This window comes from Eubalaena glacialis, chromosome 19 (assembly GCF_028564815.1).
Source record: "Eubalaena glacialis isolate mEubGla1 chromosome 19, mEubGla1.1.hap2.+ XY, whole genome shotgun sequence".
In the NCBI taxonomy this organism is placed as follows: domain Eukaryota; kingdom Metazoa; phylum Chordata; class Mammalia; order Artiodactyla; family Balaenidae; genus Eubalaena; species Eubalaena glacialis.
In genome coordinates this window covers 42,674,797-42,701,643 of record NC_083734.1, presented here as the reverse complement: position 1 = coordinate 42,701,643, position 26,847 = coordinate 42,674,797, and the positions used below count along the sequence as shown (strand labels likewise).

The 26,847-nt window shown below is 45.5% G+C and overlaps 2 protein-coding genes across 4 annotated transcripts; one reads left to right on the top strand and one right to left on the bottom strand.

Annotated features, from left to right (window-relative positions):
• Positions 1-125: 125 nt before the first annotated feature.
• RETREG3 (reticulophagy regulator family member 3) lies at positions 126-20,971 on the bottom strand. 2 transcript variants are annotated; one of them, XM_061176244.1, is made up of 10 exons: positions 20,704-20,773; positions 16,234-16,262; positions 9,013-9,119; positions 7,282-7,312; positions 6,224-6,350; positions 5,499-5,583; positions 4,559-4,696; positions 3,444-3,526; positions 2,665-2,797; positions 126-2,260 (listed from the first exon to the last, which is right to left on the bottom strand). In XM_061176244.1, the coding sequence occupies exons 3-10, from the start codon at positions 9,065-9,067 to the stop codon at positions 1,803-1,805; spliced, it is 1,110 nt and encodes a 369-aa protein (XP_061032227.1). In that variant the 5' UTR covers positions 9,068-9,119; positions 16,234-16,262; positions 20,704-20,773; the 3' UTR covers positions 126-1,802. The 2 variants fall into 2 exon arrangements, with proteins under 2 accessions (XP_061032227.1, XP_061032226.1); XM_061176243.1 differs by lacking the exon at positions 16,234-16,262 and having other exon boundaries at positions 20,704-20,971.
• A 284-nt stretch (positions 20,972-21,255) lies between these two features.
• LOC133080936 (tubulin gamma-1 chain) lies at positions 21,256-25,990 on the top strand. Of its 2 annotated transcripts, none has more exons than XM_061177108.1 (11): positions 21,256-21,370; positions 21,689-21,801; positions 22,006-22,173; positions 23,042-23,110; positions 23,395-23,474; positions 23,899-24,025; positions 24,249-24,335; positions 24,449-24,598; positions 25,015-25,167; positions 25,251-25,412; positions 25,591-25,990. In XM_061177108.1, exons 1-11 carry the CDS (start codon positions 21,322-21,324, stop codon positions 25,786-25,788), a joined length of 1,356 nt encoding a protein of 451 aa, XP_061033091.1. In that variant the 5' UTR covers positions 21,256-21,321; the 3' UTR covers positions 25,789-25,990. The 2 variants fall into 2 exon arrangements, with proteins under 2 accessions (XP_061033091.1, XP_061033092.1); XM_061177109.1 differs by having other exon boundaries at positions 25,015-25,171; positions 25,591-25,776.
• Positions 25,991-26,847: the final 857 nt, after the last annotated feature.

Sequence of the window (26,847 nt, the reverse complement as noted above, 5' to 3'; positions counted from 1 at the left end):
CTCAAATTAATATCATCTCAGATTAACAAGACCTATCAAGGATAAGGCACCATTCAACATCAGTCTCTTAAAGATGGTTCTCATACAAGATTTATTCCCCAGCACCCCTCCCTCCCTCATCCCCATCCCAATTCACAGTGGAGGACTAAGGAGATTCAGAGCAGGATCCGCAGGTACAAGAAACACCTTCCAAAGATTTTGCTCTCCTTCCTTCCCTCCCTCTTGCCAATTCCCAAGGCCCGAAGCTAAACACGCTCATGCAAACACACAAAGTCCCACCCCTTTCCCACACCTCCTGCTTTTTTCCACATCAGAGCTCACTTGCAAGACATCTGGGCTCTGGGAAGAGAAGGTCTCCAAAGTCTGCTTGAGAACACTAAAGTGGGGAGAGGCCATTACCCTAACCTTCCACAAAGGGAAGTGACTATGAATCAGACACCTAGCTCTTCTCCCTTCTCACCGTTGACTATTTTCACTCCCTGGCCTCTACCCTGTCCATCAACCAAGAGCAAACATGTTAGCACACTCCCACCTGCAGCACGTGAAAATGGGCTCTGTCCAATATCCCTCACCCAGGTATAGGGGTGTTGGGGGAGTGGTCCCTGAGGATCAGCAAAGGGTTAATGCAGAGGGAAAGAGGACAGAAGAGTTCAGCTTGAGCTCTGATTGGGGAGGCACAGGTTTAGAACTAATGACCTTTTTTAATTTTTGTCTCACGTGATTTTATTAGGGGCAGTAGAACAGATACCCCTTACAGGGGTCTCTGCTGATTATAGACACATTCTTGCTAACTGGGCTCATCCTTAAAAGAAGCCCTGCCAAACTGGGAAGGAGTTGAAAACAAAATTATTAAAGGAGCTGAACAAGGAGTAAGAATAGCTGGTGCAAGAAGAGCTGGTGGCTCCTGGGATGAATGCCACTGAGCCATTTGTAAAGTGCTACTCTGACATCGCCCATGTGGGATTATTGCTTCTCCAAAGGAGGAGCAGGGGAAGGAACAGGAACATGGAAATGGGTATGGTATGGTATTGCTTTGCTCACTGCTCAGGCTGATGGGCAAATGGAGCCAGGGGTTAGCAGCACCAAAAATAACCAGGCAGCTCCAAAAGATTCAGTGAGACCATGAGATATAGAGGCACTCACCCTCCCAGCCAGCTGACCCCATGGCCCAAAGTAATGTAGAAGAGGCCCACCCCCACCTCATGTTCACATTCTTAAATTTCACAAGCAATATTTAGGAGCACTGGAGGTTAGGCCTCAAGAAATGAGGATGGGCTGGGGCAGAGGGAACAGGCCTGCTCTGCAGAACCAAAGGACAAGCTTGCTTAGAAAAAGGCAAATCAAAGCATGGCTTAGCAAAAGAGGAAGATGACAGTGTAACTCTCCCAGCTGCCTGACTTGGAGCTCTCGGGAGATGATAAAGGGAGGAAGGAAGGAACGGATCTATCACTGAGGGCTTCTGAGCACCCATACTTAGAAGCACACAGCAGCATCCCCTCAAAAGGGAACCAATACCCCTGACTACTTTGTTCCCCAAAAATACCACCATCCTGATGGAGAGAAGTGTCCCTCAGGGGAGCACACTCTCACTTCAGTGACTTGAGCTCAGAAATCAGTGTCCAGCTGGCAGCAGAGGAGTGAGTATCCTCTCTCATCAGGCCTCTGAGCATCTGCCAGGCCACTGAGCATACATATATAATTCAGGGGCTGGGACCTGGGTTCTTCCCTTGCCCCTTCACCTTAAGTGGAATGGGGAGAAAAAAAAACCTAAACCACAATGACCCCCAAGGGGAGTCTCTGCCTCAGTGGCTCCTGGAACTGGCAGGGTCCAGCTGATTCAGCTCCGACTGGTCCAGAAGTTCAAAGTCATCCCCCTCAGCATCAGTGTCCAGGTCTGAACTGGGGGCCCGGAGGACACCTCTTGTGGCTCTCCGGGGAGGTAGGCCAGCAGGGCCTGGCTGGGAGGCCCCTGACAGGGCCAGCTGGATCATGCCCTGGGAGACCAGGCTAGCAAGGTTGCTGGTAAGGTTGGATCCTGCAGGCAGGGCGCCAAGCAAAAGCTCCGGCAGTGCAGCCTCATCCCGGCTGGCAGGGGGGCCCTGAGGCTCCTCGGCCCCTGGTGGGGAACGGTACATCAAGCTGGGCATCCCGATGCTGGTATCGTCCTCATCATCCAGGCCAGCAGGATCCACATTAATGGAAGGAAAGTCTGGAAGGTCTCTGGCAAAGGATTCCTCTGGATCACTGTGACCATCTAGGTCTGGGAGAACAGAGGAGTGTCTGAGACATGGCAAGTGCCTGGCCTTCCTGTGCCCCAGCCCCACCAAGTCATCTCCAAGTAACCAGATGTTTCCACCCTGGATTTCTGGCACTGGTCAGCTTTCCCCCTCCACTTACAGGCTGCTGTGACCTCTACTGGCCAGAGAACTCCCCCTTTCTTCCTCTGCTATGTCCCCCATAAGCCTAGAATCTGGGGCTACTAAGGGACTGAGGATTCCCAGGAGAGCAGCAGTGCCATCTGGCTGGAGCCATACCCCTAAAGCTGCTCTGCCACCTGATCCACAGCTCAGAAAACAGGAAAAGCGGGGGCAGTATCCCCGCTGCCCGGGAAGCTGAGAGGCAACAGTCAGGGCCAATATCAACTTGGGTCCAAGGTTCCTCTACCTTCAGAGCCTTCTGTTAGAGGTGTCTGGCCCCGTGAAAGATTGAATGTGCCGTTGTCTGTACAGGAGACCTCAGCATCCGAGTGCTCAGAGTCTGTGATGGCCAATTCCCTGGCAACAGTAGAATCATCCAGCTTAGGAAAAGAAAAGACCAACACGCCTGAAGAGATGGTGCCATTAGAAACCAGTGCAGTTCCCCAGTTACAGCTTCACCAATGAGCTGGCCCTAAAGGCTACCCTAAGGCCAACAGTGTAACCAGGCATGCATGGGCACTTGAGTCAAAATCTTGACCCCTTTTAGGCTGCTCCCCTAGGGAAAACACCCTTTTTCATCAGTCTTGAGCACAGGAAGGAAAGCAGTCTTGGGTGTCAACCAGCCACTTACTCTTAAGCAAATAATTGATCCAGAGAATACTTTTCACAGGTGGCCAGGAGGATACACACATTGCCTGACCTAAGGCGAGCTGGGCTGTTTAAAAAATGATCACGCCAGTTGCAGAAGTTCTGCCATGATGGCAGGGGTTAAAAGGAGGCATGGAAGAGGGTGTGCTGGTCACCAGGCTCAAATTGAGATTCTACATACAAAGTCCCAATATAAAACTAGCTTCTCTCCTCACTGCTCTTGGGGCAGTGAGGTCCCTGGAAAAGGGCAAGACGCTGGGTCCCTGGAGAGCCCACAGGGAGCTTGAAAACCTGGTTACTGTCTAAACATGAGTGCCAGATGGTTAAAAAGGAGCTAAAAAAAACTGGCCAGTGATGCAGCTCCCACACCCAAGATACCTGAGGACAGAAGGCAGCAAGCTCCTCTTCACTGTCACTGTGGTTGTCCCCAGCACGTTCTGGGTGTATACCTCTGCGGCGCACTATGTGGAAAGAGCAAAAACGCCTTGACACCTTCCCTTGAGGGGAAACCCCTGCCCCCTTTGGATTTCAAAGGCATAAAATCAGAACACGAGAATGAACCCCCTAAGCCTACATAACAATGCCTGAGGGAGGAGCTGCTGAGCCTAAGTGGCAAGGTAAGTTGATAACACAGGAGAAAGATCTCTCTTCCAACATCCCTCCCTTCTTGTTCTGGTCAGATGATCAACTACCAGGCTTGTCAACAACTCTCAGGATCAGCTAGGGACAGACCAGATGTCAATGTGTAAAGTGGACACTGTCACAGAGAGGGCAAAGGGAGATGCCCCACCTGGGCTGAATCAGCCTTTTGAGGACTGGTACTATTCAACTGGCTGCGTCAGGGGGAGCTGGGCCTTGGTGCCCATGTGCAGGGCTCTTAGAAGGCCAGGGCTTAATGAAAACCCAACCTGACCGTACCGCAGAAGAGAGGGAAAAGTTCGCATGACTGTCCCTCGTGTGTTTGAGGATCCTGGGCTAGTACACTTCTGGCTTCTGAAGCCAGTTTTAAATCACTTTTGGAAGGCAGCTTTCAGTACTGAATGGAGGCCGAGCTTAGGAGTTTGAAAGACCTGCTCTGCCATTTACTAACTGTGAGCTTCAGTTTCCTCAACCAGAAAAAGATAATACCACCCTCTTCTCAAGGTTGTTATAAACGTTAAGTAAGACAACGCATGCAGAGCAGCCAGCACATGGGACGTGCTTCATAAAAAGAAGCTAACACTGGGAATATCTTCACTGTCTGTCTTTTAGTTGACTTGGGAGAACTTTTCTCGTATTTGTTTAAAATGGGAGCGTCTAGAATTCCAAACGGGAAAAACTAGTAAGCCTGCATAGATTTCCCTGGAATAGAATGTCACTTTTACCACCAACCCCCTACACACCAACCACACCCCACTTCTCCATGTTCAAGGACCTATTACGTCAGACCTACGGGCTTCTCCTTCTCCTCCCCAAATTGCCCAAGTGGAAGGAAGCTTCCCCTTGACACTTACATTGTCTCTCTCTCTGCTTGGACATCATGTAGCCACGGACACTGAAGTCCAGCCGCTGCAGAGCTGGCTTCAGCCGTACATACACTCGATCCCACAGTCGGTGGTACACAGCAAGGGGCCACATCATGACGGTGACAACTGAGAGGAGTGGGAAAGAGTGGCAGAATGGAGAAAGGGCTGCATGAAACAGTCCTGACTGTCCCTCTGCTATCGTGTCCTCAGGGCTTGGACACAAATTCTAATTCTGCTGGTCATCTTCACGGATGTGAAGGTTCCGGAGGGCAGAGACTTCTGCAGTCACCTACAGGGCTGTGCATAGCAGAGTACGCTGCTGACACATCGAGGGCAGAACCAGGCAGTGCTGTCACTTGAATATGGGTGTTGCTGAGCCATAAATAAGGCCAAATGGTAACAACGCCTCAGCAAATACACAACAAATCATGTGAGCTTCTGATATATAATGGCCAGGGCCATCACTACTCAGTTCTTCCAGTCTCAAGCAGACAGAGTTCATGCCAATATGAAGCAACTAAATGTACAGAACTGTGCTCCAGGGGGAAAAAAAGTGCTCCAGGGTAAACAGAACCTAGTAGAGGATCCCCTAAGTGTTATGGTCTACTGTTATACAATACACTGACTCTAAAAATTCCCTCCTGAAATAGGGACAGACAGTCCTTTATAGCTGGTAATACAATATATGTTAGTGGACCCTCATCAGTTTCTAAAGCTGACTTGGTAAGAAAAGGACTTTATATGTGGGGAGCCTGATACAGGTAAGAAGAAAGATATTTTCATGACACTAAACAGGACATGAAAATATAAAAAGGTCATTTCCTGGAGAACCAAAATATAAAAGTCCTCTCCCTAAACCCAGAGTTAGCTATGGCTGGAAAAGCTATGAGTAGGGTAAGCTTGTGGGGGAGGTATATACCATACTTACGAATTAAGTAGGAGAGCAGGAGCCCAGGGATGTAGCGGCCCAAGACAGCCAAAAACGTCAGTATCCCACAGCTCAGCAAGCAGAACTGGGGGTGTCAGGAAACAGTATTAAGCTTCTGCCATAGGCAGGGGACTGGGTTGGGCATGGGGGGGCGGGTAAGATGGAGATGTGATAGAAATGATTCTTTATGACCTCTGAGTAAAGCATGGACATGTCAGAATGACATGTACCTAGCTACTGTTGCATCCAGTGGTGATTCTGTTTGGGAGGAAAGGGAGGATGTCCACTTCTATTCAAACTCTTCTCACATGGCTAACCCCACAGGGCTGCACCTTTCATGCTGGCAAACTGGTTTGAATAGGACTCAGCCAAAAGTTCTCTCTGAAAACAAGTGTTGGTGGTGGGCTTTTTAAGTCAAAGTAAAATAAAATAAAAAACTCAACCACCTACCACATGTTTAATGACACAGAATGCACACAAGCAAGCTTTCTTTCCCATCTTGGGGCAGGAAGATGGCCTAATCTAAGTGGCAAGCACCCAAAGAAGGAATCATCAAGCTCTTGCCTTAGTCTTAGTCAGAAGCCCCTTCCTACAACTTCCCTTGTCTATACAAACACCATGGTCTTTTCTTTCTTGAACGAGGGTAGGTAGTAAAAGGGCTGTTTCAGTTTAGCATGAACTGAACTGAGAGCCAGAAATGAGAGTGAAAAAGGGAAGAGTCTTACCTTGCCTGGGTTTTGCTTTTTGAAAAGCAAAAGGTTCCTTATGAAAATGGTCCCACTAACCCAGACTTCAGCTACGTGGTAGCAGAGCTCGGGCACGCTGAGCAACCGAGGGTGCACAAAGCCCCAGCTATGGGAGAGAGAAGGGGGAGCTGTGAACGGAGTGTGTTGAAGGTTCCCCCCGCATCTCACTGTGAAGGCAGCCAATCCTTCTGGGTTTAAACAGGGGCTGGGAAGTGTCTAGTCCTAGTTGCTCTGGAGGTGAAGCATGACTTTCTTCTTGGCTCACCAGGTTGAAACTGGAATTTAAGGACTAGGAGGGCAAACTTGTTCTGACAACTCCACCCTATGAGCAAGCAGCCCAATCCACATGTGTAAACCTGCCACCAGCTCCAAGGCCCTTTGTGCTTAAAAACATCTTTCCTGGGCTCAGACCATTGCAATTCACTGTGATTGCAATCCAGGGAAAAAACTAAAGCACAGTCTGATACCACTGCTGCAGAGGGGAGAGGCAAAGGATGTGACCCTCAGAGAGAAAACAAAGCAAAACCAAAATAAACCACGGCAAAGAAAATTCTTTGGGTCAAATATATGAGATGAATGAATTGAGAAATGAAAGCAGGAGCTGTAAGCCACAAGGGGAATCTTTGGCTTGCTGATGCCAGGAACCAATGTGTTTTCAGACCAGGAACTTTAAACAGCCAGAGGTTACAGAAAACACTAAATGACCTGGTATAAAAGCCAGGAGACAAATGAAGTAAGTTGCCTCTAAGTTTTCACACTAGAGCTGAATAATGCAGCCAATTACTTGGTTATGTCAGGTTATGGGGCACTGTAATGCTTCTTTCTCAGAAACATCTTTTGTAAATATCAGAGGACACTAGCCATCTTAACATATTCCTTCCTGAACTTGAGGATTTGTTAAAATGATTATTTGCAACAGACTAGGTTCTCAGCTTATACTTTGTATCTAGAACATGGAGTTAACAACTTATAACCAGAATATTACAACAAGAGAATCAATCAGAGCAACAAAAAGGGATTTAATTAGTGTTCCATACCTCTCATTGTCTAATGCGTCGGGTCTTGGCACTACAATATTAAAACAAACACCAGCATTAGTTGGTAAGGAAAACTTAAACATGAAAATGTTAGGCTGTTGGTCTGATAGCTCAAGTTTTAATAGGTTTGGGGAAAAGAAAACAGTAACAGACAATAAAAAGGAGACACCATGTTATACTGCCAGAGTTAGGGAGCTGCAGACAAGGGAATGATGGCTGATGCCTGCTCTTTTCTCTGGTGGGATGGGGTGGGGATCCAAATGGAGCATTAGGGCCCCTTCTAATTACTACAGTTGAGAGCCAAGGTGCACACAAAAAAAGGTCCATCCCACCCCTCAAGTGTGTCTGGGTTGCGTGTATCAATGTGTGCCAGGTTACGAAGGCATTATATGACTACTTCAACTCTAGAAATCTGCCTATTCTCTTTAAAAAGAGACCCATTAACTACAATCAATGATGTAAAGTCTTTTGACATTCACTAGCCATAAGACAGGTGGGTGAACTACCTGATTCCTTAAAGTCTCTGCAAAATAGGATGGGAATGTATTTAAAAGCTGTATACTCTGGTTTGAATATTCTGCCAACACTTCAAAATTACCATGTCCGACCTACATCAATTTTCCTCTCTCTCACTCCCCACCCAAACCAACTGCCCTGCCTGACGTTGCCTACATCTAACTGTAATGCCACTGCTACTCTCCTAGCTTTGAAATCCCAAAGCTGCTGTTATCCCTTACTCTCCTAACCTCTATTTATCAGTTTGACATGTCTTCCTTCTTCACAGCTCTCCAAGCCATCCATCGTTTGTTTCCACTGACACCTCTCTGACTACTTCTCACACAGATACAGCCAGAGTCTCCCTTCTTCGCCCTTTTCTCTTTCCACGTGGTCGGGTAAAATGCTTTCAAATTAATCTTTAATATCATCTCAGCATATAGCTCTAATAAAAGAATCATCAGGGACCACCCACTATCTATAGGATAAAGTCTAAACTTCTAAGCCTAACTTAAAGGCCCTTATAAAATCTAATCCCAACATACTTTATTTCCTAGCACTCCCTTTAATGACCTCTCCACTCCGGTGAAAATGATCAGTTCCCTGCCCTCAGGAGATGCTTTGCAGCTTCTGGTTCCTCACAGAAACACACTTATCTCTCTACCTGTCCAAATCTTTTGTTTCATTCAAGGCTTGAGCTAGGGCCAAAATACATGACAAACATACTGATCACATGCTGCACTGTGACATCTCTGGTGCTGTTCTGTAACTTTTCTTATGTTTACGTATGTATCATCTTGGATAAAAGGAACCATATCTTAGAGGACTTTATCTAAGTCATAATACCTAACTTAGTGCTTTGCAAATAAACAATTTAAAAGAAATTTCTCAGAGGCAAATTGATACTGTCTTGGTAATGATGTAGTACCCAGTGAGGAGAATTATTTTTTAACAACTTGAGGACTATTTATTCCTCAGGCCAATTATGAGGGCAAGAATATCTCACGTGGCGGATAAAGATTTCCTGAGCTTAATAAACAATGAGAAGGACGGAACTCAGCTCTAAGGAACTACAGATGGGGCACTAGCCCTTCAAACGTCTTCTAAAGCAAATAATTCAGACTTCAAAAGATATTCCCAGCTCCACATACTCTCCCCAAACCCCCTAAAACTAAAGGTAAAAATGACAGGAAAGCCATTTCCGGTTCAGATTGTTCTAAATGCTACCAGACTTACCTTTTATTTCAGGCCAGATTTTGCTCTTCCATTGATCTATACACACAATGATCATTGAGCTGAATGCAAGTAAAAACACAAGACGAAGGGATGTCAGGGCAAAGAACCTAAAGAGAAGGAAGAACAGAAGATTATTATCCAATTAAGCTAATTTCAGAAAAGACCATATGTGCACCACTGGTCCTGTGGTAAACAGACTTAAGTGTTAGTTATACACCTTGAGAAAAATCACTTAAACTTTCTGGACTTCAGCTATTTTACCTATGGTGCAGAGATAATAATTTGCTTCTGTAAAGGCAGAGGACTAAACCAAATAACCTCTTAAAGCCCATTTCAACTTTCAAGCCTGTGATTCTATTAATTTCAAGGAGAAATTCATTTTTTGTTTTTGTTTTTGCCACACCGCACGGCTTGTGGGATCTTAGTTCCCCGACCAGGGATTGAACCTGGGCCCTCAGCAGGGAAAAACGCAGAATCCTAACCACTGGACTGCCAGGGAATTCCCAAAATTCATTCTTGTACTGACCAAGCTGTTTTGATGAAAGCAAACATCTTTCTACCAAATTAGACCCTGGTTCAGGGCAACAAACTGACAGACATGCACTAAAGAGCACCTAATGCAATTAGATATCCTTTTACAGAAGAAGGAACTAAGGCTCAAAAAAGTAAAATGAGTTGGTCAAGGTCACACAGAAAGTGAGCACTGAAGCTACATCTAAAAGCCAGTTCTCCAGAATTAACACCAACCCTTCTCAAACTCTTCCCAAAAAATTGAAAAAGAGAGAACACTTCTTGATTCATTTAATGAGGGCAACATTACTGTGATACCAAATCCAGACAAAAACACTACAAGAAAACTAAAGTATATCGATACCTGTGCATATAGATGCAAAAATCCTCAATAAAATATTATCAAAATGAATTCAACAGCATATTAAAAGGACTACACACCATGACCAATTTCTGGGATTTACTCCAGGAATGCAAGGGTGGTTCAACATACAAAAACTCAACAGTTGCAATGTATCACATTAAGAGAATAAAGGAAGAGCTAGTTCTTATTAGAAGGCATCAACCATAAAGAGATATTTACAAAAAATATGGGAAATCTGAACACTGACAGTACATCTGAAGATATTAAGGAATTATTATAATTTGGGGGCTATGATGTTATGGAAGTTATGCTTTTAAAGAGTCCCTATCTTTTAGAAATACATACTAAAATATTTATGAATGAAATGATATCTGGGATTTGTGTCAAAACAATAGTTTGGCAAGGGAAAGGGTGTGAAAGAGGAGGAAGCAAGATTGACTATGAGATGATAATTGCTGAAGCTGGATGATGAGTACTTGAGATTATTTATGCTATTCTCTCTACCTCTATATATTTAAAATCTTTCACAATAAAAAAATTTTTTCAAAAAAAGCTAGTTCTTATGAGTCTTTCTATGATCCAACTCTAAAGCCTCTAGGGCAATGCCCTGTAGAGTGTCTGTAGTCCAGTGACGTTACCAGACTGTGAGGAAATAAGTATAGAAATTGAAAGTAAGAATTTAGAAATTTTTATAGCAATTTAACCAAGTAATTTTGAATCTAAGGGTATATTTGGGCTTGTATTTTGTATGCATTTTAAACTTATCTAGTAACTCATTTATATTGTATTTTACAAAAGTATTGTTCAGAAATAGACTGGGGAAAATGACAACACTAGTCCTTCACTGCAGATGGTTTGAGAAACACTGTTCTAAGATCTTGAGGGAAGCCAAATGCATCACAAGAGGCGGTTCAGCAGGGCAGTGAGGCATGGCTTTTAGACTGACTTGAGTTTATTTCTCTGAACAGCCACTCTGAGTTGATGACCTTGAATAAATTAGCTTGACCTCTTTAAGCCTCAGTTTCCTCATCTATATGTGATGTTAACAATTACAAATCAGGAGACTTTCCTGGTGGTCCAGTGGTAAAGAATCTGCCTTCCAATGCATGGGACACAGGTTCGACCCCTGGTCGGGGAACTAAGATCCCCCTTGCCGCGGGGGCAACTAAGCCTGCGCACCACAACTACTAAGCTCGCGCGCCTCAACTAGAGAGAGAAAAACCCACATGCCACAACTAGAGAGAAACCCACACGCTGCAATGAAAGACCCCGCATGCCTCAATGAAGATCCCGCATGCTGCAACTAAGACCCAATGCAGACAAATAAATAAATAAATAAATATTTTAAAAAAAAAACCAAATCATGCAAGATTATTTGTAGGTATTAGAAACAACATACTTAATCACTTATAAAAATATCATAGTTGGGCTTCCCTGGTGGCACAGTGGTTAAGAATCTGCCTGCCAATGCAGGGGACACACGTTCGAGCCCTGGCCTGGGAAGATCCCACATGCTGCGGAGGAACTAAGCGTGCGCCACCACTACTGAGCCCACGTGCCACGACTACTGAAGCCTGCGTGCCTAGAGCCCATGCTCCGCAACAAGAGAAGCCACGACACTGAGAAGCCCGCGCACCACAACGAAGAGTAGCCCCCGCTCACCGCAACTAAAGAGAGCCCAGGCACAGCAACAAAGACCCAACACAGCCATAAATAAATAAATAAATAAACAAATTTATTTATTTATTTAAAAAAAAGAACAGAGAACTAGAAAAGCAGCAAGAAAACAACAAAATTTAAAAAAAAAAGAAAAACTTTCATAGTTGATCTTGCTAAAAAGACAAGAAAATACAAGGCACCTAATATATGCCTAATATATGTCCTGTTCAGTTTTACAATGTAGAAGTGTTGTTAGTTATCATCACAGCAACTGATCAAACAAGAGTAAGGATGACCAAGAGTTGGTTATAAATGACTTCTTCTCTCCTCAACACATGACCTAATGACATATTCACAGAACACCATACTAAGAGTATAATCCTTACATTAAAAAAAAAGCTTTATCTGTATCTGTGAATACGTATATGCAAGCAGGAATTGTCAGAGGAACTTTAATTTTGGTGTCTAGACGTTTCTGCACTGTTTTCAATGAACATGAATCTATGTCACATAATTTTTTAAACTATACAAAGAATGAGGGATGGAAGAAACCAAGAACTTAGAAATCCAGTCATCAATGACAACCCTATTCCAATATTTCCACTCCATCACTTAAAGGATACTGTAATTATAGAGATTACAGAATGAAAGCAGTTTAATAGATTTAAGCCTCTAGAGCTGCCCCAGGCCATTAATCTTCTCTCCAAAGCCAGTCCATCATCCCAACAAACAAGGAAATTTAACAAGGCCAAGGAGAAGGGCTCGAGAGCATCTTGCTCCCCAGTGCTGCTGCTTCCATGTCCCAGCAGCAGGATGTGGCACGACTGTTTTCTCTGGAGTACTTGAAAGGGCTCTCTGGGGAGGCAATCCAGACTGTCTGCAATCTCTACTTCCCAAATCATGATTACTAACACAAATATAAATTGGGGTAGGGAAAGGATACTAAGCTCTCCTAAGAAAGGTCAGTTTTCCAAAGATGATGGCAATAAAAATACTGTTTCTCCAAGAGCTGGACTATTTTAGTAACCAGTTAGAGCCCCCACCTATGCTTCAACTCAGTTCAAACATTCATTAATTGCCTATTATATGCTGAGGCCTTGTGGTAAGTAGGCCAATTACAGAAAAGAGTAAAACATGGACCATACTCTCAAGTGTATTTATGTCAGTACGTGTTTGTAATATAGCATGACAAGTTAACGATAACAAAGAGGACATCTAAGCTGGGATTTGAAAGATTAATGGTAAGACAACAGGGCAAAAGGGTGCAGGGAAAGAGAGGACATTCAGATAGGGAGAAGAGCCAGCTGGAATGACGTATTTAGGGAACTACAAGTAGTATGATAGAACTGAAACTTAAAGAACAGAGGGAGGGGATGAGTATGGGGAGAGAGGCAGAAGTCAGATCATGAAGGGCCTTTCATGACAAAGGGTACTGGATTTTATCCTGCAGATAAAGGTGAATCAGCAAAGAGTTTTACAAAGGGTGTATTTTCTGGATCATGAAGGCTGAAACTGTGAGCATCTTCTTGAACCAGATTAATCCTGGTCCATAATTCAATTTTAGAGCCAGATATAAGATAACCTTTCCTTGAACAAGCCAATGCAGAAACTTAAGAGGAAGAAGAGTTTTTCTGTGTGGTGTAAAATAACAATTCTTGGAAAAATAGCTTCTTCCATATAGATAAAATCTTAATTAATGGAAAGACCACCTCAAACCACTAGAGTTACCTCTCCAAGGTAACTAGACAATTAATATCAAATATTATTAATTCCCTTAGGGGGTCTATCAAATATAAAAGAATATGGATAAGTGTGTGCTCCTTTCCTTCAGCCCTCAATACTAAATTCTTAAACAAAAAGGAAATATCAATCTCAGATTCACATGTTTGGGATATACTAAAGTCACATTACACTTTTATTTTATGGAGGTAACTTGGAAGCCTACCTGTAAAAAAAACTCTGCAACTATGTACAAGGACAAGACAACATTGAAGATAAAGTACTTGTGAGATTGGTATAGGTAAGGAATGAGGAAAAATAAGGGAGGATTCCTCTGGATTAGTTTAGTCCTGCAATGTCTAGTCACACAGGCCAAAAAATTCACATGCAGATATAACAGTGTACAAGTTTGATAAGACAACATGCAAAACATTTTTCCGCAACTATAATCAGCATGAGAACTTTCCAATTTAGCAAAAATAACTACAAATGCAGTCAACTCTGGATATCCACATGTGAATTATTTAATTTGGTTACTGTCCATAGCCCATTACTCCTTCTACCCATTGTAGGCTCACAATAGATTTTTCCTTAATGATATTTATTTTTTTCATATTTCTAAAGGCAAGCATGTTTACAGGAGAAATTTTAGAAAATATAATTACTAATTAAGGAAGAAAATAAAAATAAAATTAGTACACTATCACCAGTATGAAACAGTCTTGCCAAAAAAAAAAAAATTTTTTTTTGAAACTACATTTGATCAAGACTCTAGATTTAGCTACCAATTTACAGGAAATACACAGAGGAGCACAGGGGAACGTGTTATGCCACAGGGATGCAATCAGCAAAATTCGATCTGTAGGACACTTTACAGGACAAACTGGTTTCTTCAACAAATAAATTGCAAAGAGGAAAAAAGACTGAAAGGGAACCAACAGAGTAAAAGAGATGTTAAAAACAGAACAATCGGTCACAATATGTGAACTTCATTTGGATGCTAACCCCAAAGAACTGTTTAAAAAACAAAGTGACATTTATGAGAAAATTTGAACACTGGAACCATTAATTTTTTACATGTGATAATGGTAGTGATTTTTTTAAAAATCTTTATTTTTCAGGGTCACATACTGCAATACTTAAGAGATTAAATGACATGACATCTAGGATTTCCCTCAAAACAAGAAAGGAGGAGGCGGAAAAGAACTGGGGTATAGAAGACACAAAATTGGCCATGAATTGAAAAATTGTAAAGCTGGGTACAATTGTAATACATACTATTATTCTGTCTGCTTATATATATGTTTTTAATTTTCCATAGTAAAAAGTTTAAAAAATAACCTATTATCTACACACATACCCTAAAATGGCAACAGAGGTTCTTCATTTAAAAAAATATTCAAATATAAAAACTCCATGGAAGTATATAGAATATCTGGTTTAAAAACCTCCTCCTTCATTTAAAAATACATAGGCATGTTTTCCTTCATCACCAGAAAAAGCATCCACAACTTGAAAATGATTACATCATACACAGATACAATTAGGTGGGTTTTTTTTTGTTTTTTGTTTTGGCTGCACTGGGTCTTCCTTGCTGCGCACAGGCTTTCTCTAGTTGCAGTGAGCAGGGGCTACTCTTTGTTGCGGTACATGGGCTTCTCATTGCAGTGGCTTCTCTTGTGGTGGAGCATGGGCTATAGGCGCGCAGGCTTCAGTAGTTGTGGCACGCGGGCTCAGTAGTTGTGGCTCGTGAGCTCTAGAGCGCAGGCTCAGTAGTTGTGGCACACGGGCTTAGTTGCTCCGCAGCAGGTTGGATCTCCCCAGACCAGGGCTCAAACCTCTGTCTCCTGCATTGGCAGGAGGATTCTTAACCACTGCGCCACCAGGGAAGCCCCTACAATTAGTTTTTTAAACCTTTCCCTAATTGAACTGAGATGTTTCCAATTTTTGATGTAATAAAGTAAAGCTGAACATATCACTGAGCATAAATCTTTGACCTTATTTATGATTAACCACTTTAAATGGAAGTACTAGGTCAAAAAGCATTAACTTTTTTTTTTGTAACAGTATTACTGAGATACAGTTTGCATACCATAAAATATATCCTTTTAAACTAATTCAATGTTTTTTAGTATATTCAGAGTTGTGTGACTATCACCATTATCTAATTTAGAACATTTTCATCACCCCAAAAAGAAACCCATGCCCATTAGCAATCACTCCCCATTTCTCCCAGCCCCTGAAAGGTAACAACTTTTTAAGCATCTTAATACATGTTGCTAAATTACTTTCCAGAAAGGCTGTTGAATTTATGTTCCTATCAACCATAAACCAGTTTTTCCATATTGTGCCCAGAATTAAATACTATCATTTTTAAAAACCTAATAGGCAGAAATTAGTAACTCACTGCCACTTATATTAGAATTTTTTATTACTAATACGTAAAAATTTATATATCCATTGATTTATTATTATTTGGGTTTTTTGTCTTTTTATAAACTGTCCATCCCCTTTATTATGGGCTAAAATCCAATTAATTATCAGTCTAAATAGAATACTCCTTGGAAAAACAATCTGGTGTCCAGAAAAATCATGAGAAATTTCAAAAATAAACAATTTTTTTGAGGTCAAATATACCATGGATCCTCATCATTAGTACAGGTAAATTAAAGTTTGCTATAATCATAAACAAAAGAAAGATCCCAAGTCTATTTTCAATCAAAGAAGATAATATTTCTGGGTTCCTTTGTTATTATGGAGTAAGCGTCACTCAGTGGCACTTCAGAACAAAGCATCCCATCCTATAGGGACAGAAAGCCCATTATTGTACAGCACTTGTGGCTGTCTGGTTAATGAGCCAGTCACTGGTAAATTAGAACGAAAAAAAATTAACCCAACCAATATCGTGTACTGATAGTTGTTGCTTGCACAAAACCAGAAATGAAACCAGCTAGCTGCAAATGACCTACCTTATGTTAATGGACAGAAAGCACCCAACCTATAAAAAAATAAATAAAATAAAATTCAAAAAAAAAAAAAAGCAAGCACCCAACCTTATAATCAGAACAGATAAAAACTGACAGCAAAAGAGAGGCAAAAAAAAAAAAAAAGTAAGCCAAGGCATCTCTGGGAGTCTTCCCTGCTATCAAAAGCAAAAGAACCCTCCAAAAACTATCATCAGAAACATTTGCTCAATAGATTTCATCTGAAATTTGACGTGTAGATTTTTTTTTCACAGAACAAATGTTTCCACTTAAATAGGCCCTCCCTTCCATCTCCTATCTCTCACTATTACTTTTTACTCAAATTCTAACCTTTTTAAAAAATATATTTACTTATTTATTTGGCTGCGTCCGGTCTTAGTTGCGGCACACAGGATCTTTAGTTGCTGCATGCGGGATCTTTTAGTTGCAGCATGTAGGCTCTTAGTTGCAGCATGTGGGATGTAGTTCGCTGACCAGGGATCAAACCCCAGTCCCCTGCATTGGGAGCACTGAGTCTTAACCACTGGACCACCAGGGAAGTCCCTAAAATTCTAACCTTTTAGATCAGCATTGCGGTATACCTTTAATCACTTCTCCGGTCATTTTTTTTTTATTTGGGGGGATGGGGGGGATTGGTTAACTCAGACTAGTGACTGTAAAAGCAGATCCCAACAGAGATCTGCACAAAAAAACAGCTTGTGGATTGCTCTAAATCAATATTCCTAATTTAAAGACCACCTAGAATCACAGAATGCTAAAAACTGAAAAGGAGTTCAGCAGTCATCTAGCCCTCCTTGAACCATATGTACTTCACAGGAGGCGGTGCGAAGGCTTAGAGTTCACACACGTTTCCAGGGCTCCTTTGTCCTCCCCTCATCTTATGAGTCAAACTAAAAAGTTACTGAAACTCTTCTTTTCTGATCCTGTCACGATAGACTCTTGCTGACTCATATTCTTCCCCCAAATCATTCATTTACAGGTGGTGCTGAGGCTAATGAAAATATAGGCTACTGATAAGGAAGGCCTGACATTTCTGTTATTACACTAGGGAAAATAACATATAAGTGACTAGAAGCAATATAGGCTGGAAGATCTCTAATGTGATCACTATAATTTTTCTGGAACCTGAAAATAAGAGTGAAAGCCTTGAAATACTATAGGAGCAAGGCATCTACATCTATCCCTATCTTTTATGTTGTTTTTTATTAATATGTAAGAGGGCACATTCACAGGTACGGAAAAACCTCAAATGAGAAGACAGAACACTGAAAGTTAAGAGCTACCTACCTGAATTCTGATGATTTGTTTGTATTCCTATCCAGTCTTTTAATACCTCAAAATGTATAAAACACCTCAGTTAATGACATATCATTATTCAAAACAAATAATGAAAGAAAAGTAAAATGTTTCAGATTTGATTTTTCTCTGACCTGAGCTAATGGATCCACCTGTGTTTCCTAAATTGCTTTTTTAAATAAAGTGAGAACAAAGCAGTTACTCTTCGACATTCCTAAGCAAAACGTCAACACCCATATTCAATTTGATGCTACTGGAATGTGAAGTCTAACTTTTATTTTGAACCTCACACTACCTTCCAAGGAAGTTCATTTCCTAAAACAAACAATCCTGTGAATTCCAATGCTAAAACTACCCTAGCCTCTGGGGTCAGTCATTTTGTACCCTTCACAGGTATGAGTCCTCTTCAAAAATGGCATACCCAATTGCTCTTTCATTCACAAGAGTCACACCCTCATTTTGCTACATCTCTCCCTCAGCTACTTAGAGCCTGATGGGAATGTAACAGGAGTAACTGCATTCTGGATACACAACAGGCAAGCTACCAGGAAATGCCAGAGATAAAGACCAATCACACTGATGCTTTAAGAGACCCAGAGTAGGAAAAGGGGATCTGAGTGAGATTCTAAACAGCATACTAGTAAACTTAAGTAAATACTATTGGGAACCAGTAAATTAAAGATAACTAACATTTAAAGATGTGTCTCTGTCAGAGCGGCTCCTTATGTGCAGACCTCAACCCCACATTCTACTTTGAAAACTCTCTCAGGCAAGGGGGATGTGGAAAGCCCTCTCCTCAAAAATAACAACATACATGCTACTGATCTATTTGCATTAATAAACCCTTGGTTTATCAGGATTCATTTCAATCCTGATAAAGTGTTTATATATCAGTCACACTCTGATACAAACTGGTTTATGATCAACTTTTTTCCTAGGAGTACAAACTCAATGTAGGAAATGAAGTTCTGACTAAATGGTCTGGGGTTAGAGGTTGGGACGGGGAGGTGAGAGGAAAAGAAGAAAAGGTCATTTTGGAAAATGCTCCAGAATGAGGTGCTACAGTTAAGGTTTTTGACAGACAGCCAAGGAGAGAAGTAGGTACGTGGGGATCAAGGAAGAAGCACTATCAAAAATAAATGAGAGACTTCCTTTGTGGCGCAGTGGTTAAGAATCCGCCTGCCAATGCAGGGGACATGGGTTTGAGCCCTGGTCCGGGAAGATCCCACATGCTGCGGAGCAACTAAGCCCGTGCACCACAACTACTGAGCCTGTGCTCTAGAGCCCGCGAGCCACAACTACTGAAGCCTGTGCGCCTAGAGCCCATGCTCTGCAACAAGAGAAGCCACCGCAATGAGAAGCCGGCACACCGCAATGAAGAGTAGCCCCCGCTCGCCGCAACTAGAGAAGGCCTGCACGCAGCAACAAAGACCCAACGCAGCCATAAATAAATAAATAAATTTATTTTTTAAAATAACAAAATAAAAAAATAAATGGGGCTTCCCTGGTGGCGCAGTGGTTAAGAATCCACCTGCCAATGCAGGGGACACGGGTTGAGCCCTGGTCCGGGAAGATCCCACATGCTGCGGAGCAACTAAGCCCGTGCGCCACAACTACTGAGCCTGTGCTCTAGAGCCCGCGAGCCACAACTACTGAGCCCATGTGCCAAGAGCCCGTGCTCCACAACAAGAGAAGCCACCGCAATGAGAAGCCCGCACACCACAACGAAGAGTAGCCCCCGCTCGCCACAACTAGAGAACGCCCACGCCCAGCAACGAAGACCCAAAGCGGCCAAAAATAAATTAATTAAATAAATTAAAAAAAGAACCCTCTTTAAAAAAGTCATGAGGGACACAAAATAATTTAAAAATAAATAAATGAATGAATGAATGAAGAATGCTGTAGAAGTTTCTCATCAAGTTTGCTCAAGACTCTACAAGCAACAACTGCTGTGACACCTCTAACCTGAGTCTCCTTCAAACTGTGAGAGGATTAATGTAATAACCACCAGTGTGTCTTCCTGTCAATGAACTTGGAATTATTCGTTTTGCTCCAGCTCACTGAAAGTCTTCTTTCATACAAAGGATAATAAACGTTTTGGTTTTAAAACCAAGAATTTCAAGAGGAAATCTATTTTTAGCAAAAACAATTTTGTTTTGGAAACACACACTTTGTTCTGTTCCAGACTTATCCAGAACAGCTTTATTTCAACTCAGCTGTAGAAGCCACCCTACACTTCAGTTCCCTTGGAATTTGATCAATAATACTTCCCTAGTTATTAATAAATCCAAACTCTGCTTGGCAGATCTTATGAAGACCTAAGTCCACTTTAGGTGATGACAACTCAGAGAAGCAGCAGTTCCATTTTCGCAGAGCATGACACAGACAGATTCTTAAAGCATACTTGTAGCCCCACTTTTCCAGCTCAGGAAAACACACACTATTAGACACCCTCAATTTCCCTGGCTATAAACCGTGGCTAAGGATGCCTCTCTAATTCCCTGGAACAGGGAGGACTTGCCGTCATACGTGACTTTGAAACGGGTGAAATCTCACAATCACTATTTCATAACTGTTCTTTAAAAGCTTACAATTTTCCTTCAAGTTGCAGCTACGGAGGCTCTCGGACGCTGAGACTTCGCAAACTTCCCAGGTGGGCGAAAGGATATCTATCTAACATGCTAATTCAGATCGTTCAAGTTTGTTTTCTTATCACACCTATGTATACCTTTTCGAGATCTCACGCTTCACACATCTACCCCAATAATAATTACTAAAATCTCTGGAGACAGTCTTCAAACCCCTGTTGAGCAGACAAGAGAAGGGAGGTGATGGCTTTAACGGGACACAGCTTCCCCTGGCTAAAATGAGGCGCCCTCGCTCACTGCGAGCGGCTCAAGATGTTACTAGAAGCTCCTGCCAGATGTGCGGGGCGAAGGTGCGGGAGCAGGTAAAGCACGGGAAACAACTGGAAAGCTCTGGGGAGAACTGCGGTGCCAAAGCCGCAGGCGGGAAGGAGTGGAAGGAGGTGAGGCAAAATTAGGCAGGTACAGGAAGGAGCCAGTGCAGCGAAGAAAGTAAGGGGGGCGAGAGAGAGAGCCTTAGAGAAACCTGACGAATTCGCGCCTCGGAGGGTTTCCGAGGATCCAGTTCTCTCACCAGAAAGCCGCGTTCAGCCCCAGGCACCACAGGGCGCTCCTGGCTGGCCGCTCCCACACCAGGGCTGCCTGCACACGGCTCAGCAGAGGCTCGTAAGGCCCCAGCACCTCCACCAGGGCCCGCTGCGCCGCCTCAACCTGCTGGTCACGCTCCCAGGAGCCTGACATACTGCGGCGGCCCCTGAAAGTCTGCCCCGAAGCTGGGCCTGGGGCCACGGCCACCCCCTCAGCCTCCGCCATCTCCCCCCGGCAACCACAACATCCGGGGCCCCGGCCCGACAGTCACAATAACACCAACTGCGCAGCTGCAAGATTCGGCGGGAAGGCCCCGTCCCTCCACAGCGCGCCTGCGCGTAGGCTCTAACTCCCGTCCACCCAGAGAGAAGAACGCTGCGTCAAAGTACGTCCCCGGCGCCCCAATCAAGAGCCGCGCACGCGCAGTCTGCAAGACTGAAACCAAGTGATTAAGGAAGTGCCGTCGGCAGAACTCAGTTCTCATTGGAGCGAAGAATGTTCGTGGGCGGAGCGAGTTGTTTGGCGCCTGCGTCGTCCGGCTAGCGGGCTAGCGAGCCGCGGCTTAGCTGGCGGGAGCGGCTGCAACGCAGGTGCCTGAGGAGGGATGCCGAGGGAGATCATCACCCTACAATTGGGCCAATGCGGCAATCAGAGTGAGCGAACCTCCGGCCCCTCCACTAGCCAGGTTCCTTAGGTTCTATGGGATCTCGCTGTGGGATCCTGGACTCCATCGGCCCTTCCCAGAATCGTAGTTCTCCGAAAGGCAGGACATGCCTGACCCAGTGTCCAGTTGCCCAACCCCGAGGGGCCGTCCCCTGTCCAGTCGCTGACATACAGCCCTTCCCTCTGACACGGAAGACTCCCGAAGCTTGACTTCCTATCCCTGGACCCAGGCGCTCAGTCCCTGCTCCTAGCTGGAACCTGCCCAGACCTAGATATCCTCTTTCTCTCCCTCCCGCCCCTCCCCCCAGTTGGGTTCGAGTTCTGGAAACAGCTGTGCGCCGAGCATGGTATCAGCCCCGAGGGCATCGTGGAGGAGTTCGCCACCGAGGGCACTGACCGCAAGGACGTCTTTTTCTACCAGGTGCCCCCAGCGACTTGGCCAGGGCCGGTAGTGGCCCAGGGGGCCTGAAGGGAAGGGCAGTGGCTTGGTACTGGGAACCCGCTGGGCAGAGGAGCCAGGGCGGCTGGCTTGAAGAGGGAGGGCAGGCAGGAGCCAGAGTTGGGAGGACTGGAGGACTGGGTGGGCCCGAGCTTATTGGGCCCGATCCTGGACTCCCCTTGACAGGCAGACGATGAGCACTACATCCCCAGGGCGGTGCTGCTGGACTTGGAGCCGCGGGTGATCCATTCCATCCTCAATTCCCCCTATGCCAAGCTCTACAACCCAGAGAACATCTACCTGTCAGAGCACGGAGGAGGAGCTGGCAACAACTGGGCCAGCGGATTCTCCCAGGTCATTTGCTGTTCCCGGGCAGAACAACTCCATTCCCGTGTGGGGACAGGCCCTATGACTTCCTAGAGAGAGATGAACCAGATGGAGGATGTGTGACTGTAGAGAGAGAGAGACATGGCTGAGGGGAGTTCTAAGCCAACTATGTAATATTGTTAAGAGACTGTACTAGCTAGTGCTGTGTGCCAGGCCATACTAAGTGCTTTACATATATTAACTTATTTAAACCTCCTAACAACCCTATAGGTAGGTACTACAGGTCCACAGGCTCTGTGGGTTTCCAGAATAAAAAAAAAACTCTGAAACCAAAAGACGATTTATAACTACCCATTTAGCAGCAAAACCGAATCTCAATGGAGACAAATTATTTTATAGTTTCTTTGCAACTTATTGTCACTACTCATAACTTTCATTGCAGAAATATTAATGTATTTGATTAGCACCCCTCAGACCCCCACTGGCATTTTACTTGGCATGTATTGTACATTCTATATTGCCTTCCTAGATCTGAAATACTTGAATTCCAAAACATAACTGGCCCCAAGAATTTTAAATAAGGAACTGTGGACCTGTATTAGTACCTTCATTATACAGATGAGGAGACTGAGGTATAGAGAGATGAAGTAACCTGCCCAGAGTCACCCAGCCAACTAGAACTAGAGCTAATATAGGAACCCAGGCAGTCTGGATGTAGAAGGCCTGCTCGTAACCACTAGGCTGTACTACCTCTCAGTGCAAATAAAAAGCAGGACCACTGTGCTCCAAAAAAGGACTTTTAGGTGCTATAAGGAGAATCGAGGGTGGCTATTCTGAGGTCAGAGTCCTTGTCCCTTAGTCCTGTCCCACTCTGACACCCCCCATGTCTGTACAGGGAGAGAAGATCCACGAGGACATTTTTGACATCATAGACCGGGAGGCAGATGGCAGTGACAGTCTAGAGGTGAGTGTCTCAGGAATGCTGGTGGGAGCCAACATGGGGAAGGCTCAGCAACACCCTTTAGAAGCCACCTGTTAGGTACGAGACCCTCCCATGTACCATTTGCATTGGTCAGAAGCCACAGGGCCTTGCTGGAAACAAGGCAGAATCTCCTAAGCTACATATGTGTCGGGGGGAGGGAAGTGGAGGAGAGGGCCTGGGAAGATAGGAGTCCAAGAAATGAGATGGGTCCAGTTTGAAATCTTGCCACTAGATATGTAGACACTGTCGGCCCCTTCCCCATGCAGGGCTTCGTGCTATGTCACTCCATCGCTGGGGGAACAGGCTCTGGCCTGGGCTCCTACCTGTTAGAACGGCTCAACGACAGGTAAGTCTGTGTTTTGAGGGGCTGGGAGGATTTGGTTTCCCAGGTGACTGGGAGGCCCTCCAGATAAACCTTCCTATTTGCTGGAGCAGGAAAGGGCCCTTCTATTCTCTCCTGTATTGAGGAAAGACAAGGTACAATGACCAAGAACCCAATCACACGCCCAGTGGTTGGAAATGGAGTCTAGCATCTCAGCCTTAGATTAAAATTCAAGGAGTATGGCCGGTTTGGAGTTAGAACCCTAGGTCCTAAGATGTCTCTCTACCCTTCCCCGCTTTTGGGTTACAGACTTCCAAAAGTCAAGTCTCCCTTCTCTGCTGTCCTGTGACCCCACCCCAATTTCCCCACCCTGACAGTCATTGGAAGCCCCAGGTTTACCAAGCCTCCAGTCTGTTGCCCTTGACCATCCTCTCTCAAACGCCGCTAGGTACCCCAAAAAGTTGGTGCAGACATACTCGGTGTTTCCCAACCAGGACGAGATGAGCGATGTGGTGGTCCAGCCCTACAACTCACTGCTTACGCTCAAGAGGCTGACCCAGAACGCAGACTGTGTGGTGAGTCCTGGATTCTCCCTTCTCCACTCCCAACCTTCCTATTTTATCATTTTCATACATTTTTAAAAGTCCATTTGGAACCTTCCGGTGCCCCAGTCCTGTTCAAGTCCCTTTTGGATGGGTCTTTCTGGCGCCAAGGAAATTAAGCTTCAGAGCCCAGAATCAGGCAGAGCTCCTGTCCTTTCTGTCCCCATAAATCTGTCACCCTCTTCTGTCCCCCCAGGTGGTGCTGGACAACACAGCCCTGAACCGGATCGCCACAGACCGCCTGCACATCCAGAACCCATCCTTCTCTCAGATCAACCAGCTGGTGAGCCCTCACTCCTAGACTCTTTCGGACTGGAACCCCGCCTTGCCGGAGTGCCATCTGGGGAAGGGAGGCCTCCCAGGACAAGGCCCTTGACACAGCACCCTTGTCCCCAGGTGTCCACCATCATGTCGGCCAGCACCACCACCCTACGCTACCCCGGCTACATGAACAACGACCTCATCGGCCTCATCGCCTCGCTCATTCCCACACCACGGCTCCACTTCCTCATGACTGGCTACACACCCCTCACCACGGACCAGTCGGTAAGAGCAGCCCTCAGGCCCAGCAGGCCCTGCCTAGCCTTCCCCTTTTCCCTGCTGCACCCGGAGCTGCCCCGTGCAGCCCCCAGAGGCCCTGCGCTCAGGGACTGGCACAGGCTGGGCGACTTCCTGGCTGACTTGCTCTCCTCTTCCCTCTGCCTGTGGCTCCCTGCAGGGCCCGGGCCGTACGGGGTCTGCTGATGCTCCTGCACAAGGGCGTGGGCTTGCTGAGCTCGGGAGGACTGAGATCCCCGATCCCACAGCAGAGGCTCAGTGTGGACCTGAATCTAAGGACACTCCCCAGAGAGGCCAAACTACCCCGAGTCTGATGGGGACGCGTGTTGCCTACTGCTCTGTGTCCATGCGTGTCTCGACTGTGCCCTGAGTGCTGGCCTGCCCTGTGGCCACTCTCCCCTCAGGTGGCCAGCGTGAGGAAGACCACGGTCCTGGACGTCATGAGGAGGCTGCTGCAGCCCAAGAACGTGATGGTGTCCACGGGCCGGGATCGCCAGACCAACCACTGCTACATCGCCATCCTCAACATCATCCAGGGGGAGGTGGACCCCACCCAGGTAGGTGAGGCCCCTTCGTTCTACCCCCAGAGCCCACAGAGGTAGAGGAGAGGCTACCACCACCACTCCTGTGCCCACCCCAGGTCCACAAGAGCCTGCAGAGGATCCGGGAACGGAAGTTGGCCAACTTCATCCCCTGGGGCCCAGCCAGCATCCAGGTGGCCCTGTCCAGGAAGTCGCCCTACCTGCCTTCTGCCCACAGGGTCAGCGGGCTCATGATGGCCAACCACACCAGCATCTCCTCGGTGAGTCTCACAGTTGGCACATAATTATTGTCCTGGTTGTGCCTCACCTCTCTGCACCCCTGCTGGCCCTGCTTCTGGCTTTTTTACTGTGGAGATAGCCCAGCCTTGGTTCCCTGGCTCTCTGGGCCATGTTGTTCCTTGAAGTTCTTTGTGACCCCTGCTTTCTGCACACCCCAAGCTCTTCGAGCGGACCTGTCGCCAGTACGACAAGCTGCGGAAGCGGGAGGCCTTCCTGGAGCAGTTCCGCAAGGAGGACATCTTCAAGGAGAACTTTGACGAGCTGGACACGTCGAGGGAGATTGTGCAGCAGCTCATTGACGAGTATCATGCAGCCACGCGGCCAGACTACATCTCCTGGGGCACCCAGGAGCAGTGAGTCCTCAGGATGGGGACCCTCATCTGCCTTACTGGTTGGCCCAGGCCCCACCTGCCTGACCACCCGCTCAGAGCACAGATCAGGGACCTCGCACCTCTTTCTTATAAACACACACACATGTACTCTCTGTTGGCCAGGAGACACATGTACTTCTCCTCTTTTGAGACTATTTATGTTTAATAAAGCACTGGCTATAAATCAAGTCACTGGTCTCTTTGAAGCCTTGGAGAACTGGGGGAGGGGGATGCCTATTCTTTCTCCATCATTCTGACAGGGTCTTCCTCTACTTCCTACACCTTCAACTCTAAGCAAACGGCCTCCCCTAGCTTTTCCTCCTCCCGCCCAGTATTGGAGAACATGGGTGAGGTTGACCCACCTGAGACGTTCCTTTCCAGGGCAAAAAGGTCCACAAATACTGCCTTGCTCTCTGACACTCCACATCCCAGTTCCCTCCCACCCCTCCCTGTATGGTGACCATTCCATCAGATTCACATTCCCACATCAGAGTGTTCTGTTGGTCATCACAGCAGCAGTCCTGTGGCCACCACCCTCACCACCAAGCCCTGGACAAGCAATAGAATCAGCCCAAGTGCCTTTAATCTTTCTGCAGGCAGAGCGGTGACAGAAAGCCAGTCTGGGAGAGCCCTGGCCAGGCAGCTGGAGTCTAGGACAATCAAATCAGGAGACCAAATCCAAATCCTAGACTGTAAGCAGGGCCAAAATGGGCCCATATCTGGGGCACCATAATTGTGTTCTCAGGTGGTCTCCAGTTATTTCAAAGGCCAGAGCCTTCCACTTCTGGTGCAGGATTGCAGGGAAGTAGTCAATACACAGTGGCCTAAACCTTCAGAATCAAAAGGGCAAAGGATTGGGGCTGGCTGGGCTCAGCAAGCAGATGAAGCACCAGCCCAAGAAAGTCCCTGCAACTCTCTATGGAGGCTGAAGAGTACACAGGAGCTTTGGGTGAACTAAGACTTTTTTCCTTCTTGCTCCCTGTTAGCCTGGGGACACACTTTTCCTTCCACGAACCAATTTATCTTTTATAAAGCTCTGGACGTG

What these genes read in the sequence shown, in the direction of transcription:
- RETREG3 (XM_061176243.1), bottom strand. Translation starts at nt 20,942, where the DNA reads ATGGCGGAGGCTGAGGGGGTGGCCGTGGCCCCAGGCCCAGCTTCGGGG. An exon ending in CCTGCTCTCCTACTTAATTC is followed by an intron (nt 4,697 to 5,498) that starts GTAAGTATGGTA and finishes CACTCCTCTCAG; the next exon opens with TTGTCACCGTCATGATGTGG. An exon ending in CAAGCAGAGAGAGAGACAAT is followed by an intron (nt 3,527 to 4,558) that starts GTAAGTGTCAAG and finishes CTTTCCACATAG; the next exon opens with TGCGCCGCAGAGGTATACAC.
- LOC133080936 (XM_061177108.1), top strand. Translation starts at nt 21,322, where the DNA reads ATGCCGAGGGAGATCATCACCCTACAATTGGGCCAATGCGGCAATCAG. An exon ending in GGGCCAATGCGGCAATCAGA is followed by an intron (nt 21,371 to 21,688) that starts GTGAGCGAACCT and finishes CCCTCCCCCCAG; the next exon opens with TTGGGTTCGAGTTCTGGAAA. An exon ending in ATGGCAGTGACAGTCTAGAG is followed by an intron (nt 23,111 to 23,394) that starts GTGAGTGTCTCA and finishes TTCCCCATGCAG; the next exon opens with GGCTTCGTGCTATGTCACTC.